The sequence below is a fragment of the Cynocephalus volans genome, chromosome 10 (genome assembly GCF_027409185.1).
Source record: "Cynocephalus volans isolate mCynVol1 chromosome 10, mCynVol1.pri, whole genome shotgun sequence".
In the NCBI taxonomy this organism is placed as follows: domain Eukaryota; kingdom Metazoa; phylum Chordata; class Mammalia; order Dermoptera; family Cynocephalidae; genus Cynocephalus; species Cynocephalus volans.
In genome coordinates this window covers 25,279,857-25,297,029 of record NC_084469.1, presented here as the reverse complement: position 1 = coordinate 25,297,029, position 17,173 = coordinate 25,279,857, and the positions used below count along the sequence as shown (strand labels likewise).

The window sequence follows — 17,173 nt, the reverse complement described above, 5'->3', positions numbered from 1 at the left end:
CATTCTAACGTGCACATGAATCGCCTGGGGTCTTGTTAAATGCAGACGTTTATTTAGCAGGTCTGAGGCAGCACCTGAGATTCTGCATTTCTAACAAGTTCCAGGTGATACTGTTGCTGCTGGTCTCAGGACTACACTTTGAGCCCCACCCTGGTTCCTGAGGACTGGACTCCTGATGGAGTTAGTAGGATGTGCTGGCATCATGTGGACACAGAGCTGGGCTCCTTGCACTGGCCCAGTGGCTGGCAGAACCACACACGCTGACCCCTAATGTCAGCAGACCTTCAGCGGAGCAACAACCAGACTTGCTTTTGAGTCCGCTTCTCCTGACCCCACCGGCCACCTCTTCCCACGCAAAGTTCTGATGAGGCGGCCCTGGCGTCTGGCTTCCTGGCTCTGCTGTGGCACGTACAGCCTCTGTCCCAGCCCTTCTCCCATCTCAGAAGCATGGGGCTATTTCCTGGGTCTCTCCAGTTACCAAGTTTCCTACGTCAGAGACTCCTGCCCAAGAGGCCTGAGCCCTAACTGCTTTCTCTGACACCCTGTGGGATTTGTGAGGGACCCGGTGGGAGTCGGTGTGGATGTCAGGACCCCCTTGCCCAAAGGGAACGCTTGTTTTCTCACTCCCCTTGGCAGTGTCCCCCTGCTCCCAATTCAAGAGACTCCAAAATGTCTCCAAACACATTTCATAAACCATAGTTATCCCACACATATGTGCCAACAAGCATTTTTATTTCTTTACTTTGAGGACACTGGGAAAGGAGAGAGCCCTCTGCTGAGAAAGTTCTGGTCTGTTGGTGGAAACTAGCAGGATATCATCAGGGTAGATTTCCTGGAAGGCATGAAGGGTTGGTGCAGGGTGCAAGGTGAGAGAGGTTAAAGGTCAGGGAAAGAGGAGGGGCTGAGGAAGTCACCTCCCACGTGGAGTGCAGCTGGTGGCTTGGGACTGGGATGGAGTTGAATGGCGGTTGGGAATGTGGTTGAGAGCCAGATGGGGTGAAGGCCCGGGCTGGGGTCCTGGGAAGGCTCAGGACCCTCCCTCTATGCACCGACCACCCCCTCCCTCCCACTGGCTGTGCCTCTCTCCTCAGATGGGAGGATTTGGACGGCTGAGGAAGGCAGTTGCAGCCAGCTGCCTCCTCCAACCTTGGCTGGCTGGGCCAGAAGCAGGCCCAGACAAGGACATGGTCTCTCCAGAAAAGTACAGGTCCCGGGTAGAGTGGAAAGGCTGGGTCTGGGACAGGGAAGTGGAGGTAATGAGGGGACCCAGACAGCAACACTGCCAGCCCTCGTCCCACGGCTGGGAGCCCACCTATGTCTGCACGTCGGTCAGCTGGATGTCACCCGCCACTTCCAGGTTGTTGATGGCAGGCAGGTTCTTCAGGCGGTGGTAATATTCAAACAGGTGCTGACCATCCACGGCCACCTTGAAGCAGTGGCCTTCACACATGATGCACACCTGGGCAGAGAGACCATGCCACTTGCACTATACTAGGGAAGTCCTCAGACCTAAGTTCAGGCTCGTGCCTCCCTCCGTCCCTCCTTCCTCAAACGGTAAGAAGCCCTCCACCTGCACGCTGGCCACGCTGAATGCTCTTCACTGATCGTGCCACGTGCTCTTCTTCCCCTATGCTTTAGCATATGCTGTTCCCCTGTGCTTCCCACCTGGCACACCTTCCCTGCCTCCTGAACCCCGCCTAAGTGAGTCAACGGCCTGCTCAGGCCATGTTCCCCACCCCCCATTCTCACTCTCCAACTGGACCCTGAGCTACTAGGGACAGGAAGGCTGGCTGTGCCCTCCCTAGTACCCAGCACACAGGCATGCACTCGTCTGGGCTCCTGCAGCGGAAGCCTCTAACTTGTCTCTTCCACCCCAGTGCACTCTCCACGAGGCATACAACTCTATGAGACTCCTGTTATGATAACTCCATACTATAGATGAAGAACCTGGAGCACAGAGTAGTTAAGTCGCTTGCCCAAGGTCACACAGCTCTGTAAATCAAGGTATATTGCTCTCTAGCTTGAAAAACCCAGATGGCTTCTAGTTATATTAAAATCCCATCTTCTTTTGTTGGCTGCCAAAGCCCTATACCAGTCCTTTTCAACCCTGATTGCAGAGTATAATCACTTAGGGCATATTTTGAAAACACGGATGCCCAGGCTGAGCACCTCATCAGCCAGGGGTGGGACCCAGGCACTGATTTTTCTTTTTTAAGCTGTCAGAGTGATTTGAATGTGTAGTCAGGATGGAGAACACTGCACCGTGTGTTCTGGACCTCCAGCTGCACCCCACACCTCTGGCCCTCACTCTATGCAGCAGCCCCTGGCCTGGCCTTTCCTGGACAAGCCACGCCCATGTCCCTGCAGGACAGCATGAGCTCCACCCTCCCTGGGCTCACTCTATCCCAAGGTGCTGTTTGCTTTCTGCACGGCACCTGTCCTCATCTGCAGTGACCTGTTCATGCATTTGTTTCCTTGTTCCTCCCCCCACCTAAACCGTGAGCTCCCTGGGATCTGCTTCACGGCTACACCCCCAGTGCATGGGTGCTTCCTGCACAGAGTGGCCCCCACAGTTGACGAATGGTTGTTGAATGAATAGGTGAATAAATAGCACCTCATTCTTGGGTTTGACTTGGCACTTACGGGCCTTGTGACCTCAGGCAAGTGACCTGCCCTTGTGGCTTGTTTCCTCCTCTGTTAAAAGCAGATACCAACACCTACTTTGTGCAGGACAGTAATAATAAAATAATAATGATTTGTTGAACACTTTCCTCACCCCAGAGACATCAGCTCCCATTGCGTTCAAGGTACCCCCAGACCTTCTGCGCCCCTTTCACACCCCTGTGAGCCCCTCTGAGCACCTTACCGAGAACCCCAGGCCTTGGCCAAAGGGTATTTGTTGGAGTCTTCGCTCCTCAGACCCCCAAGAACCATTGATCTGGGTGTTGCAGACCACGGTGTTCTCATCGAAACGTGGGTTCAGGTGGAAGGCGATGTCATTCCCAGAGCGCAGGTTGATGTGGAACCTGGGGCGGTAGGCTCGCATGGACCTTCCCCACCCACTGACCTCCAGGCCCCAGCCCCTCCCCATCATCCCCAGCTTGTCCGGAGCCAGGGGGATGGCCAGAATGACCTGGAGGGTCTTTCTCCTCCCTGCGAGCCCTGGAGCAAGCCCTGGCTTACCTCTGAGCATAGGGCAGGACAGTGCCCACCACAACAATGGACTTGGATGGGTATAGCCCGCCTGGAATCCTGGTGCAGAAAGGCATTGTCTGTTGGGAGGAGGGGGACAGGTGAACCAGCTGCAGCCAGAGCAGCTGCTGCACGAGGGGAATTCTGCTGCAATTCTCATGAATTTGGACAGTCAGCTGAGTTTGACAACTGTGCCTGTGAATAATACCTTCAAGAAAGAACCCCATGGTATCTTTCCTTGGTTCAGTAAATGCCAAGGAATACTTTGTAGTGTTCCTCAAATCAGCGGGCTTAAAACTGTCATGAAAGGAACTTTAGCTGCACACAAAAAAATTCTCGGGGTGCAAAAGGAAGGCCATATCATTTGCTAGCGCTGAAGTGACAATTTTAAAGTTGAAAGCTCCTTTCAGCAGTCTTCTAATTTACTTAGAGGTTTTTAGAACTTCAGCTCAGCACAGGACTGCTTTTAATTTTGCAGGGCCAGAGGACCACCCCCAACTTACCTTTTCCTGCCTGCCCAGCACAAACAAAACCTCTGCCCCTGCCCCCCAAGAAACCACTTACATAGATCGGGTTGGAGCATGCCATAGGTGAGATTACAGGATTCTGTTGAAAAGAGACCAGGAAATTCAGTGTGGGAATACACACACACACACACACACACACGCACGCACGCACGCACCCACACGCACGCACACGCACACACACACAGGCACCTGCACATTCTAGAAGGAGGCTCTGAATGAGATTCTCCTGTTTCTTCCCTTTCCTTCTCACGTTGGCCTTCCTGGAACTTTCTGCTGTGTTCCTGAACCCCATCGTGTTCACCTACCCCTCAGCCCCTCCACGTGCCTCTTTAATCACTGGATAAATCCAGCCTGTTCCAGAATCTCTGCTGTCCCAAAGAGAGTTAGCCGCATATCTCCTGATTGCCAGCCCGAATGTCCCCATCCTCTTTGCTAAGCCACTTTCTTCCTGACTCTAGCACTCTAGGGAATTCAGTTGTTGGTGAAGGAGAACATTGAGGCTATGGGAATTTTTAGACTTACAGGGAACATCTGTCCAGGGGCGTCCTGCACATTGTGGGTGAACATTTGAATCTGGAAGAAAGAAACCGGGTCTTAACCAGCTCTTGCCAGTGTGAGGACCACCATCTGCCACCAGAGGGCGCCACTTGACACGTCCTCCGAGGTGAGTGAACCTTGAGCTGCGTCCAGCCCGACAGCCCCGCCCAGGCCCCCAGGACGGGCAGGTAGGTTAGATCCCTGAAGGAGAAAGACGGCTGTACTTGTGGCCCCAGGTCCATCTTCTCGGGGAAATTTCTCTCAGCGTAGGCTCACTTTGCAGGAGGAAGTGCCTGTGAGGCCTCCGCCTTCTGTGGCTGCCCGCAGAGTGGCAGCAGCCTGAGCAAACAAGCTCCAACCAAGCACCCGCAACTCCCTCCCACCAGCACCACGGACAGGGGCTCTGGCCTCGGCTGCCCCACGCTGTCCGTGGGAGAACCTCCAAGATGAACAAAAACGAAGAGGATCCGAAAAGAGAGCAAGAGACTTACAATGGGAGCCTGGCTGGCAAAATGGAAGCCTGGAGGCTGAGAGGGAGGAGGGAAAGAAAAATGGTGGTTATTGTCGGTGCTACATGAGGGTGAGAGGCGAGAGCAGAGCTTGCAGGGTAAGGTTCTTCTGGTCAGACATGCCTCCCCAGACACTCTCACCTCCCTCCTGCTCCCGAGCAAGCCGTCCTGCGCCTGTGGCACTTGGATTCTCACCCCGAGGAGCACAGGGGGGCTGGGGTTAGAGGAGGGGGAATGTCCCGAGAGAGGGGGGAGCCTGACACAGTCCATATTGCTTCCCTTAGCTCCTAGAGGCAAGAGCATTCCTTCCAGGCTGTGTTTCACCCATCAGGGGAAAACTAGCATTTCCTGAAGGTCTGTTGTGTGCCCAATGCTGGGCTTCAGTGCCCTCCAACAAGGGAGGCGTTCTCAGCACCTGTTTCACTGGGGAGGCAACGAGGCTCAGGAGGGTTAAGCAACTTTCCCAAGCTCGCCCAGGTAGCAAGTGATAAAATCCAAAATGGTACCAGTTCTGTCTGATTGTATCCACCATCCCTATCTCCTCCCCAGGCGAGGGCCAAAGTTGGGCTGCCCTGCAAAGGCTGCCTGGAGCTAGACCAGTCCTGAAGTCAGCATGGCAGGAGGTTGGTGACCTGTCTGTGCCATCATGGGCCATAGGAAGGCTGTGTTGACAGAGCACCCCTCCCCCGGTCCCCACTGCTTGAGTGGCCAAAGGAAGGGCTGCCCACACTTCCTGTCCCCACCCAGTAGACTGTGCTTACTTGGCCAGTCCCCCATTCCACCTCTCTGTGCAAACCACATCTAACATTCATTTCCTGAGTCCCTACTGAGCACCAGGCACTGTGCAAAGTGCTGGGGATACACAAATGAACAAGCCACAATCTCAGCCCTCCAGAGGCTTGTGGGTGTAGGGGAGGTGAGGGTGGGGTGACAGGGACAGGCACGTAAACACAGTTATAATGAGGGGACGTGACTCGCATGGCACAGATAGGTATGAAGTCCGTGGGGACACAGAGGGAGATCCAGCAGTCTTCTGGGCAGGGAAAACTCCCCAGCAGAATGACACTTAAGCAGAGCGTTGAAGGGCAGTTAGGAGTTTGCTGGGTGCAGGGAGAGCACAGGGTGCTTTTGGACTGGGACAGCGTGTGCAAAAGCATGGTGGGCAGGGGGCCTCAAGTGAGCAGCAGAGCCTGCATGAGCTTCATGGGTGCGGGGTGAGCCGGGAGGTGGGTTGGGTCCAGAACAGGGAGGATGCTGCATGTCCTGCTGGGGAATTTGGGCTTTACTTAGAAGGGCTTTGGGCTTTTAAGATTTCTAAGCAGGGAGAGGATGTGATGGGATTTGCTTGCAGGAGGGTCACTGTGGCAGTGGGTGGGTGTCAGGGTGGAAAGGCGAGCTAGGCCACGGTCACTGTAGGGAGGAATCACAGTGGCCTGGACCAAGGGTGGCATATTGGAGAGACACAAAGAAGGGGAGAGAAAAACCAAGGATGACCTCCAGGTCCCCAGCTCTGGGTGCCCCTAGGGTGGGCACAATGGAGTCTTTAGGCCCTGGCTGACCTGTTTGTTGTCCTTCCTGCTCCCTGCTCAGCCCCCCCGGGCCTCTGTGTTCAACTCACTTTCGGTTTGTGCCCTTTGTGCCTGGGTGGGAAACGGACAGGCTTGGGGAATCGTGCCATGGAGAAGGCAGGCTGCACATGGGCTGCACGGATGTCCTGTTAAGACAAAGCACCACAGGTGACGAGAAGCGGTGTTAATGGAGCAAGGAAGAGCAGAAAGGCAGGCGCAGGGCAGGAGGGGAGCCAGGTGGGCAGGGAGAGGAAAGCTTAGGCTGGTGGGCAGCAGCAGGGGACAGTCTCCCCCATCCCTCTCGCTTCTATCCCCGCAGGGCAGAGAAGCAAGCAGGAGGGAATGGGAGAGATGAGCCCACAGGCAGAGGAGCTCGTATTCATTGAGGACCTACTGTGCGCTCATTTCGAGGAGCACACACACGTGCTGAGAATGGCAGCCACGCTCCCATCCAGCTGCTGGCACCCTGTGGAGACCTGGGCCCGGCACTCCCTACTCCTCCTGAGCTTTATGTTGTATCTCCTGACCATTTAGATGTTGGCAAGACGTTCAAAACTTTGAAGACACAGAAGGATCAAACAGACCCTGTTGTGGTCCCGTGGAGGCCATTTTATGACCCCAACATATATCGTCTCACTGAACCACACGACCACCCTTGCGGTGCAATGACTACACTCATTCTACAGGTGACAGAACCAAGTCTGGAGAGGCCAACTCGCTCGTCTGACATCCCATAGACAAGAATGGCAGAGCTGGGAATCAGAACTCCCAAGACAGGGCTGTTTGCAGAACCAGCCAGCTTCCTAAACAGGGTGGAAATAGACAGTGAGAGAGTAGGGAATGGCCGAGAAGTCTGAGAGACTGAGGCAGGTATTCTGGACAGAGACAGCAACACAAGACGGAGGGGAAGAGTGACAGAGAAGAAGGGGTGGGCAGACAGCGGGCAGGGGAACCAGTGTGTCCCCGAAGTCACCCAGGTAGGAGATTGGCTGGTACCTTTGGGCCCACCCAACAGGACCTAGGCACAGCTAGACTGGGTCCTGCACTCCAGCCCGGGGGACAGGGGCCGGGTGGACGATCTGACCTGGAAGCTGATGGAGAACAGGTGCACAGTGCCGGTGACAGAGATGGTGTTCACGCGATGGTAGGGTATGCGGTGGAAGTACTGCACAAAGAAGATGTCGTTCACCGTCACCTGCCAAAGGAGAGCGCGTGTTCCAGGGGAGGAGTTCCAGGCCAGGGGACCAGAGCGCACCTGAGCTCCTGAGCCCCTGCTTCGAGCAATAAAGACCTAAGTCTGCTTTTCACATCGATCACTGTAGGTTGATGGCATCAGCCTTCAGTGCTGTGCCAGTCTCTCCTTGGCTCTAGCTGTTGGCTTTTAGTGCTTATGGTTGTGTGTTTGTTGATTGCACTAGTTTGTCTTTCTCACCATATCTCATCTGGGGTATTACTTAAATAGAGGCACACCTGTAGATCCAGGTGAAGGTGTGTAAAGAGACCATGCAGAGATCAGTAACACCCTTACGAGGAAACGATCTGTATAGTGGTGTTACTCTGGCCTGGTCTCAACCTAATTATTTTAAGGCTGTTCATCAAGCCTGGTAGGGCTGGGGGGACAGGGAGCAGGAGGTGGGGAGGGGGATTCCTGCTCACCTTGAAGTTCGAGCTCTGCACCAGGAAGCAGAGCTTGAAGGGCTTCCCCTTCTCGAAGGGCATTTGCATCTTCCTCTCCTCAGGCCCCCAGACCCGTTTCTGCTTCGTGTTGCAGACCACATACCCTCCCTCTTCAAACCGCGGGTTGAAGTGGAAGGCAATGTCATTTCCACTGAAGTCGGTCTGCAAGTTCACCGCAAACCTAGGCCGAGGAAAATCAGTCTTTGGTGTCATGGTTTATTGCCAATGATAGGAGCAGGAGGACCTCGGTGCCTTTGACTTATGTCTGTCTGGGAACTTGCGTGTAACCTGCGTGGCACAGACTAGTATGTTGGCATCCTTTTGGTTCACCTCATTGGGACCTAATGTGTTTTTGTGCAATCATTGCATTTTGCCTTTACAGTGTGATTTTCTAAAAATAAGTAGAAAATGGGTAAGGAAAAGTGCCGGCACTAGCAACAAGTATAGGTGTTGGAAACTCACTACAAATCGGTATCAGAGATGGAAGTGGTTAAGCATGCCTAGGAGAGAGCCTTGAGCGCCAAGGGGACACTCACTGGAGGCTGGTGTTGTTGGAGGCCAGCAGTGTTGAAAGCCAGCCCATGCCTGCTTAATTGGGAAGAAAGAACAAGTTTAAAGAACACAGGAAAGACAATGTCTAAAGGGAATAGGGGAAGCACAGAATAAATATTAGCTCTCCAGGCATGAAAACTTCTGCTATGTGCGTCTGTCCCTCACTGGATGTTGGTGGATGTTTTGGGGAACATGTGAGGTATGGGCATGGTGGCCCCCGAAGTCAAGTAGGCCTGCAATCACACCCCAGCTCTGCACTGTTTACATTTGGGATGATACCTAAACCACACCACTCTCAAGTTGCCACACCCAGAAAAGGGGTGACATCCTTCAGGGATGATTACATGAGCAGTCGTTCTGTGAGCCCTCAGTAGTGGGGCCCACAGGAAACTGCTGATCCAGCCAGCCTTGTCTCTGGCAATACTAAGAGGAAAGGAGGCTGCAGATGACTTTGGAATCACAAACTCTAAGTCCACATTCTCTTTAAATGGACAGTACTGTTTGGACTATCTCTGGGTGCATTTTTCCCATTGTGGTCCATCAGCTTCATTCCTGTAGTCCTTTGAAGATTCTTGCCCCAGAGAAGGGAGAGAGCAGAAGCTCCCCGGGGAAGAGCGACTGTCTGAGGTGGCGAAAGGCTCTATGACAAGATGGGAGTAGAAAGCCACCACGTAGTCCCTAACAAACACGGTGAGAGCCACACACCTGTGCACCACCCAGTCACGGGTCAGCCAGGCCTGGGTGAGGCCCCTCCAGCCGCTGAGAGGACACACGAGCTCATCCCTGTTCCCAGACAGCTCACCTGGGACGGAGGGTGGGGTGGGAGACAGCACTGACAAGATGCGCTGGTATTTTGAATTGATTTAGGATTTCCCACCAAAAGAGACCTAATTACTTTTGATGTTAAATATTTAACTATTTCCACTTCAGCAGGAGAAGGGCTTCAAAGTAGGTGACAGCAGTTATGGGAAATAAAGGAAATTCTATTTTTGCAGCTCTGAGTCATAGCGTGCAAAGTTCAGCCCTGCAACATCATCATCTGCCTCTGGGCCATGCCACCTCCCGCCTCAGACTGCCAGTTCTCTGGGGCCCTCGGGGACCCACTAGCCCCAGAGTCTCTGTTAATGGTGCCCCTGGATGCGGTTGGCACCCCCTATACTGGTACAGGGACTTGTGCAGCACCTGAGCCAGGCACTGGTGAGCTTGGAGCTTGTCAGAACTGACCCAAGCTCACAGGCAAGCTGGTTTGCTAAGGGACAAGGCCAGAGAGAAACAACAGTCCCATCCATATACCTGGTTGCACTGGAGTTAAGAACAATCCCACTGACAGTGATCTGAAGTCCATCCTGGAGACCCCCTAGGATTGACCCAGAAAAGGGGACAATCTGCAGAGAGAAGACATCGGGACCATTGGTCAGTTGGGCTGTCTCCTTCTGTCTGTTCCCTTCAGCACCTGCCAATGGCCGGCCTGGGCAGACAGCACTGCGATGCAGCTGTGCGCAGAGGGCGTCTTGGCCTCACAGATGTTACGGGCCTCTGCAGGAGCAGGCACCAGTCCAGGTAGTTACACAGATGTGCTAAGCTTGGGGTAAGGAGACCTCCTGGCTCTGAGAGGATGCGACAGAAAGCTGACCTTGCATGAGAGTCTGAGAGTCCACCGGGAGGAGGGCCTTCCAGGCAGGGAAGCAGCATGTATACGGCCTGAGATGGGGGCTGCTGCACCCCAGGCCAAGCTCCCAGCAAAGGCCTTAGGGCCCTGGCTGGGGATTCAGGAGGCCCAAGGGACCAAAGGGACTCATCAGGTATTCTGGAGGGTAACCCTTCCACTCACCTGAGAGGGCCAAGAGGAAGACATCCCACGCACACCCACATATCACAGAACAATGGTGACCATGACCTTTGCCCCACCAGCCACCTCAAGTTGAGCCTCTTCCCAAGTGTTTCTATTGGGCCACAGGCATTCTCCTTCTCTCCTCTTGCTCCTAGGCTCTCCATTCCTTCCCTCAGACCCTCAACAGCCTCCAAAACCCTAGTGTGGTATCTGCACTCATCCTAGGCCCCATCAGCAATCACTATGTCAAGTTCTTCTTTCTGGGCCTCTTTAAAGGGGCAATGGGCTATGGTGAGGCCTGCGTTGTTCTAGTGTCAGGAAGACTCCAGCTGGGAGTCCCGTCTCTGCTGCTCATTACCTGTGTGGCCTTGGGAAGCCTATTTAACGTCTCTTTGTCTCAGTTTCCTCATCTGTAAAATAGAGATAAATCCCTCTACTGTATAAGATTGTTTAATGATTTAGTGAGAAAAAGTCTGTGGAAGACACAGGCACATAGTAGGTGCCTTCCCCCCACCACCCCACACCTTGGTCTCTCTGAGCAAAATTCCCAAATTGGTACTTCCCAACTCCCAAAGCTTACATCTGAAATGCCTTTTATCCAATGTGGTCCTGCAACTTGCATTAAGGCACAGTTCTATCTCCTAGCTGATTTTTTATCTCCTAGCTGATTTTCACATTTGCAAGTTGTCAATGTCTTCTCTAACATCTCTTTTAGGTCAATTCTCTAAAAAACTTAAATGCTGACAGGAGCCAGGCAGGTAATAGGAAGGTAGGAGATGGACAGGTAGGACACAATAGGGACTGGTTGGAACGATGGCAAAACAGACATTACACCCCTCATGTCAAGGGGCAGCATCCACTCAGCTCTGACCAATTATTGCCATCCAGGTCCAGTTTTGGCAGAGCTTCCAAATTTTTAAGAGAAGACAGAAATCTAGATTTTTTTTCCATAAAACTTTCTAATTTCTGGGGGAAAAAATCCTTCAGAAAGGGTATAAGAGTTTCTATATTATAGAGATACACAATAAAACATTTGCAGTGAAATGATATATCTGGATTTGCTTCAAAATAATTCAAGGGTGAGAATTAACACTGTGAAAATGTCCATCCTACCCAAAGCGATGTATAGACTCAATGCAGTCCCCATCAAAATACCAAGGACATTCTTCACAGAAATAGAAAAACAATCCTAACATTCATATGGAACAAAAAGACTCCAAATAGCCAAAGTAATTTTGGGCAAAAAAAAAATAAAAATAAAAATAAAAATAAAAAAATTATAATGATAAAATAAAGCCAGAGGCATTATACTACCTGACTTCAAATTATACTACAAAGCTATAGTAACCAAAACAACTGGCATAAAAACAGACCTTCTGACCAATGGAACAGAATAGAGAACCCAGAAATCAACCCACATACTTACAGCCAGTTGATAATTGAGTATACACTGGGGAAAGGACAGCCTCTTCAATAAGTGGTGCTGGGAAAACTAGACTTCCAATGAAAAATAATGAAACTAGACCTGTACCTCTCACCATATACCAAAATCAACTCAAAGTGGATTAAAGACGTATGTATAAGACACGAAACTACAAAACTACTCAAAGAAAACATAGGGGAAACACTTCAGGAAGTAGGGCTGGGTAAAGACTTTATGAAAAAGACCCCTAAAGCACAGGCAACAAAAGGAAAAATAAACAATTGGGGTTATGTCAAACTAAAAAGCTTCTACACAGCAAAAGAAAAAGTTAACAGAGCAAAGGACCACCTACAGAATGAGAGAAAATATTTGCAAACTATGCATCTGACAGGGATTAATATCCAGAACATACAATGAACTCAGACAACAGTAAAAAAACAACCCAATTAAAAATGGGCAAAGAAGCTGAATAGGCATTTCTCAAAGGGAAATATTCAAGCGGCCAACAGACACATGACAAAATGCTCAGCATCACTCAGCATCAGGGAAACGCAAATCAAAACCACACTGAGATATCACCTCACACCAGTTGGACTAGCCAGTATCAAAAAGACAGAGAATGACAAATGCTGGCGAGGATGTAGAGAAAGGGGAACTTTTCCACACTGTTGGTGAGACTGTAAATTAGTGCAACCATTATAGAAAACAACTATGTCTGAGGGTCCTCAAACAACTACATATAGAACTGTCATATCATCCAGCAATCCCACCACTGAGTAGATAACCAAAGGGATGGAAGTCATCATGTTGAAGGGACACCTGCACTCCCATGTTTATCACAGCTCTATTTACAACAGCCAAGAGTTGGAACCAACCTAAACGTCTATCAGCAGATGACTGGATAAGAAAAATGTGGTATATATACATGATGGAATACTACTCTGCCATAAAAAGGAATGAAATTCTACCATTTGCAGAAACATGGATGAACTTAGAGAAAATGATGTTAAGTGAAATAAGCCAGGCACAGAAAGAGAAATATTGCATGTCCTCACTCATAAGTGGGAGGTGAAGAAGGAAAAGGAAGGAAGGAAGGAAGGAGGGAGGGAGGGAAGGAAGGAAGGAAGGAAGGAAGGAAGGAAGGAAGGAAGGAAGGAAGGAAGGATCACAATAAGTCCTTGAACTCTCAAAAGGAGAACTGAGGACACCAGAGGTGGGAAAGGGGAAGGGGAGAGGAGATTAGGGAGAAATTGGCAAAGGGCCACAAAAAATGAATACATTGTGTAATGATAAAATAAAATTTTTTTAAAAAGAAAAAAACAAAAAGGACAAAAGAAATAATCCAAGGGCGGATTAGGAAGTCGGTCTTTGCTGACGCCAGGTGACGGGTATGCATGGTCTCAGCATCACTCAGCATCCGGGAAATGCAAATCAAAACTACACTGAGATACCATCTAACCCCAGTTAGGATGGCTAAAATCCAAAAGACTCTGAATGATAAATGCTGATGAGGTTGCGGAGAAAAAGGAACTCTCATACACTGTTGGTGGGACTGCAAAATGGTGCAGCCTCTATGGAAAATGGTATGGAGGTTCCTCAAACAATTGCAGATAGACCTACCATATGACCCAGCTATCCCACCGTTGGGAATATACCCAGAGGAATGGAAATCATCAAGTCGAAGGTATACCTGTTCCCCAGTGTTCATCGCAGCACTCTTTACAATAGCCAAGAGTTGGAACCAGCCCAAATGTCCATCATCAGATGAGTGGATACGGAAAATGTGGTACATCTACACAATGGAATACTACTCAGCTATAAAAACGAATGAAATACTGCCATTTGCAACAACATGGATGGACCTTGAGAGAATTATATTAAGTGAAACAAGTCAGGCACAGAAAGAGAAATACCACATGTTCTCACTTATTGGTGGGAGCTAAAAATAAATAAATAATTTCACACACACACACACACACACACACACACACACAAAAAAAAAAAAAAAAAAAAAAAAAACCGGGGGGTGGGGGGGAAGAAGACATAACAACTACAGTTCCTTGAAGTTGATACGACAAGCAAACAGAAAGGACATTGTTGGGGGGGAGTGGGGGAGGGAGGAGGGAGGGAGGTTTTGGTGATGGGGAGCAATAATCAGCCACAATGTATATCGACAAAAGAAAATTAAAAAAAAAAAAAAAAGATATCTGAAAAGTAAAACCAACAAAATAAATAAATAAATAAAAATAATAATAATAAAAAAAATTTTTAAAAAAAGAAAGAAAGAGGAAGGGGCCACGAGCTAAAGGTGCAGGCAGCCTCCAGGAGCTGGAAAAGGCAGGAAAACAGATTCTTTCCTGAAACCTCCAGAAGGAAACACTGTGAGTTGCTGACACTTTGAGCTTAGACTTCTGACCTCCAGAACCGTAAGAGAACAGATTTGTTGTTTTCAGCCTAGCTGGCCAAGGCTGCTGTGGAATTTGGACCCGTGTGTGTTAGTGAGGGATTATAGCAGGAGCGCAGGAAACAACCATGCCCCCTTCTGCTCCATGTGGTGCAGGAGGATGGATTTTTGCCCTGAATTTATAGTCCCCCAGGCCTGGGCTCGCCTCCCAGCTCTGTGTGCTAGCAGTTCTGACTAGACTGTCTGTGCCCTAGTCCCCTCCTTACACAACTTGCTCCTGGCTGTGCCCAGAAGCTGGGGACTTTTCCCTCCTTCTCCTATCTGGAAGTCCAGAAAGTAGAGCTAAGCCCTATAGGCCAGAGTGTGGGCAGCCTCCTTCTGGACTTGGTGTCATGAGAGGTCACCCAGTCCCGTCACCAGCAGTGGGAGCTCAGCCAAGTCTGCCCAGCAGGAGGAGTACATGGCCTTTAGCCAACGGGCCCTTTGCTACAGAGGTTCCGAGGCTCTGCTGGCAGCCAAACTTCCATGCCTGTGTTATCTTGTTTATCCTTCTAACAATGCTGGCTGTCATTGGTGCCACTTTTACAGACGAGGAAATTGAAGCACAGAAAGGTTTAGTAACTTGCTCAAAGCCACACAGCCAGGCAGCAACAGAGCTGGGATTTGAACCCCAGAACCCATGCTTTGAACCACTGCACAGACTGCCTCTCCTTATGAAGCACAAAGCATCCTTGTTCCTGCACCAAGTGCTTTCACGCAGCAGGTCCCATCCTCCCTGTGGTTCTAGCTTCCCTCCTGGCCCTCTGAGAGGGATGGATAAGAAATGGAAGTGAGGTTTCCAAGCCAGGCCTTCTCAGCAGAACAGCGGGCTGCATGACCTTGCCACCAGCACGTAGGAGGAAGTGTGGCTCCGACTGCCAGAGGACAAGGGGTCACCTGAGGGAGGTTTAACTGGCCCAGCCTGGGGGAGTCCGTGTGGGTAGAGGGGCTGCCTGGGGGCTGCACTGGTCTTTTTTTTGTCTGGACTACAAGGCCCTGTTTTAACTCTCTGTTGACTATAGGAGGATTTTTCTCTGATTTGAAAAATTTGGCTTCTGAATCCCAAGATTTGAAAGTAAAAACCAGTCACCAGAATAATAAGATGTCAGCACCTGGAGGAAGCTTTGGGACCCCCCCGATGGAGAACCACAGAGGGATAATGCACCCAAGGTGGTGCATGCTGACCCTGTGGCCCCCGCAGAGGTACTGGTGAGCCCGTCCAGCTTCTGGCAGCCCCTCTGTGCAGGTGCCACCTTGAGAGCCTCCACAGGGAGGCTGGGGGGTCACTGGAGGCCACCAGGAGGGAACAGACCACGCCCGGGGTCTTTGCTGAGGTGGGCTCGAGTGCGAGGCCCTAGCAGCTTCCCGCCCTCAGCACCGGCTGCTTCCCCAAACCCCCAGCCCCCCACCTAGCAAGGGCTCTGTCAGCCCACCCACCCTGGTCCCCTGTGAAGCTCTTTGCCAAGACTGGGAGGGACGCTGCTACAGGGCCTGGCCCACAACACAGTGACCACAGAAGGATCCTGGCTCGGGCTGTCGCTTTCCTGCCTCCCCCGATCGCTCCCTCTGCATGCAGCCCCTCTTCTTGGGGTAAATCAAAGCACCTTTCTTCTCTGCCACTTGCCATCTGGGGACATTTGGCAAGTGGCCTCAACCTCTCAGAGCCTCAGTTTTTCCACATATAAAGAGGGATGATAAATCTCACTGGGTTTAAACAAGGCCACCTGCAGAAAGGGCCTACACACACACACACACACACACACACACACACACACACACACACACACACACACACAGAGAGCAAAAAAGTGCAAAAGGCAGCCCTTTGCACCCTACAATGCAGGGACAGTTCCCACTCTGCTCTCACTTCCAAAACTGCCCCTCAGCAGACACCCTGGACCCGTCCTTGCTCTGTTAACTCCAACTTACCCTCAGGGCACAGAAGCCTTCCCTGCTGCCCCCAGACTCCTGGTAACACTAAACACTCTCACAGCACCTGCAGCGTGCCAGGCACCGTTCAAACACGCTAATACCCCACCTTGCTTAATCCACCTTGGGAGGTGGGCTCCAGTATTATCCTCATTTTACAGATGTGGAAACTGAGGCCAAGAGAGGAGAAAAGAACTTGCTTAAGCCAGTGAATGGCTGAACCCCGGGAAGCTTTCTCTCCTTAGCTACCATGCTGGTTGTCACCCTCCCAGACGCTAGATAACTTCCCACCATACAAGCCCTCACCCTTCTAGAGACTGCTCACGCCTTCTTCCCCTGAGGACCCAGGACAGGACAGGCACTCAGAGGGAGCTCAGTGAACCTGTCAAACCTATGAATCATGGTGATTAACATCCCTCCAGTCCCCAGAGGCACAGGTGAGACTGGCATGGCACAGAACATACGACACGAGACAGGATTACCCCATCTGGCATTTCTGCCCTGCTTGTGTTCTCTTGGGGATGCCCCCATCACTGCCTCTGCCACCCAGCAATTATTTCCTCAGACACCCAGAGCTGCTTCCCCCCTGGCTGTGGCAGCCAGCCGAGCCCAGGCCAGCCCCCTGCCCACAGCCCCAAACTCACTGGGTTCAGGTAGGGAGCCTGGGTGCCACAGAAGGCCATTCTCTCCACCGCCTTCAAAAAGAAATAGAAACCAAAGCAACTTGGTAGTTTTCCAGTGGGGAGGAGCCAGGAGCATGAGGAAGTGGCTGCAAGGGGTGGAGGCTGAGGGTGTCTCAGGGGAAGGAAGTGGGCACTCCCAGCCAGCCCCAGTGACCTTCCCAGCCTGTCTCCTCCTGTGCTCCATCCTTGAGACTGTCATGTTTGGTTCATAGAAAGTTGAAGTACCTGACCTCACTGGCATTACACAGCAAGTTTCTAGACAACACTGTCCAAAATTATGTGACCATTCTTCCTAAGCATGC

General features: G+C 51.2%; 1 protein-coding gene across 4 annotated transcripts; it reads right to left on the bottom strand.

The window, feature by feature from the left end:
- Positions 1–760: 760 nt before the first annotated feature.
- LGALS9 (galectin 9) lies at positions 761–16,875 on the bottom strand. Of its 4 annotated transcripts, XM_063110583.1 has the most exons (12): positions 16,833–16,875; positions 9,856–9,947; positions 7,990–8,191; positions 7,418–7,528; positions 6,384–6,479; positions 4,748–4,783; positions 4,242–4,292; positions 3,757–3,798; positions 3,184–3,272; positions 2,867–3,026; positions 1,313–1,459; positions 761–832 (listed from the first exon to the last, which is right to left on the bottom strand). In XM_063110583.1, the coding sequence occupies exons 1-11, from the start codon at positions 16,869–16,871 to the stop codon at positions 1,313–1,315; spliced, it is 1,065 nt and encodes a 354-aa protein (XP_062966653.1). In that variant the 5' UTR covers positions 16,872–16,875; the 3' UTR covers positions 761–832. The 4 variants fall into 4 exon arrangements, with proteins under 4 accessions (XP_062966653.1, XP_062966652.1, XP_062966654.1 ...); XM_063110582.1 differs by having other exon boundaries at positions 761–1,459; XM_063110584.1 differs by lacking the exon at positions 6,384–6,479 and having other exon boundaries at positions 761–1,459.
- Positions 16,876–17,173: the final 298 nt, after the last annotated feature.

Excerpts from the sequence above, each read along its gene's own strand:
- LGALS9 (XM_063110582.1), bottom strand. The coding sequence starts at position 16,871 with ATGGCCTTCTGTGGCACCCAGGCTCCCTACCTGAACCCA. Across the intron at positions 7,529-7,989 it reads TGCAGAGCTCGAACTTCAAG|GTGACGGTGAACGACATCTT; the intron begins GTGAGCAGGAAT and ends CTCCTTTGGCAG. Across the intron at positions 4,293-4,747 it reads TTGCCAGCCAGGCTCCCATT|ATTCAAATGTTCACCCACAA; the intron begins GTAAGTCTCTTG and ends TCTTTCTTCCAG.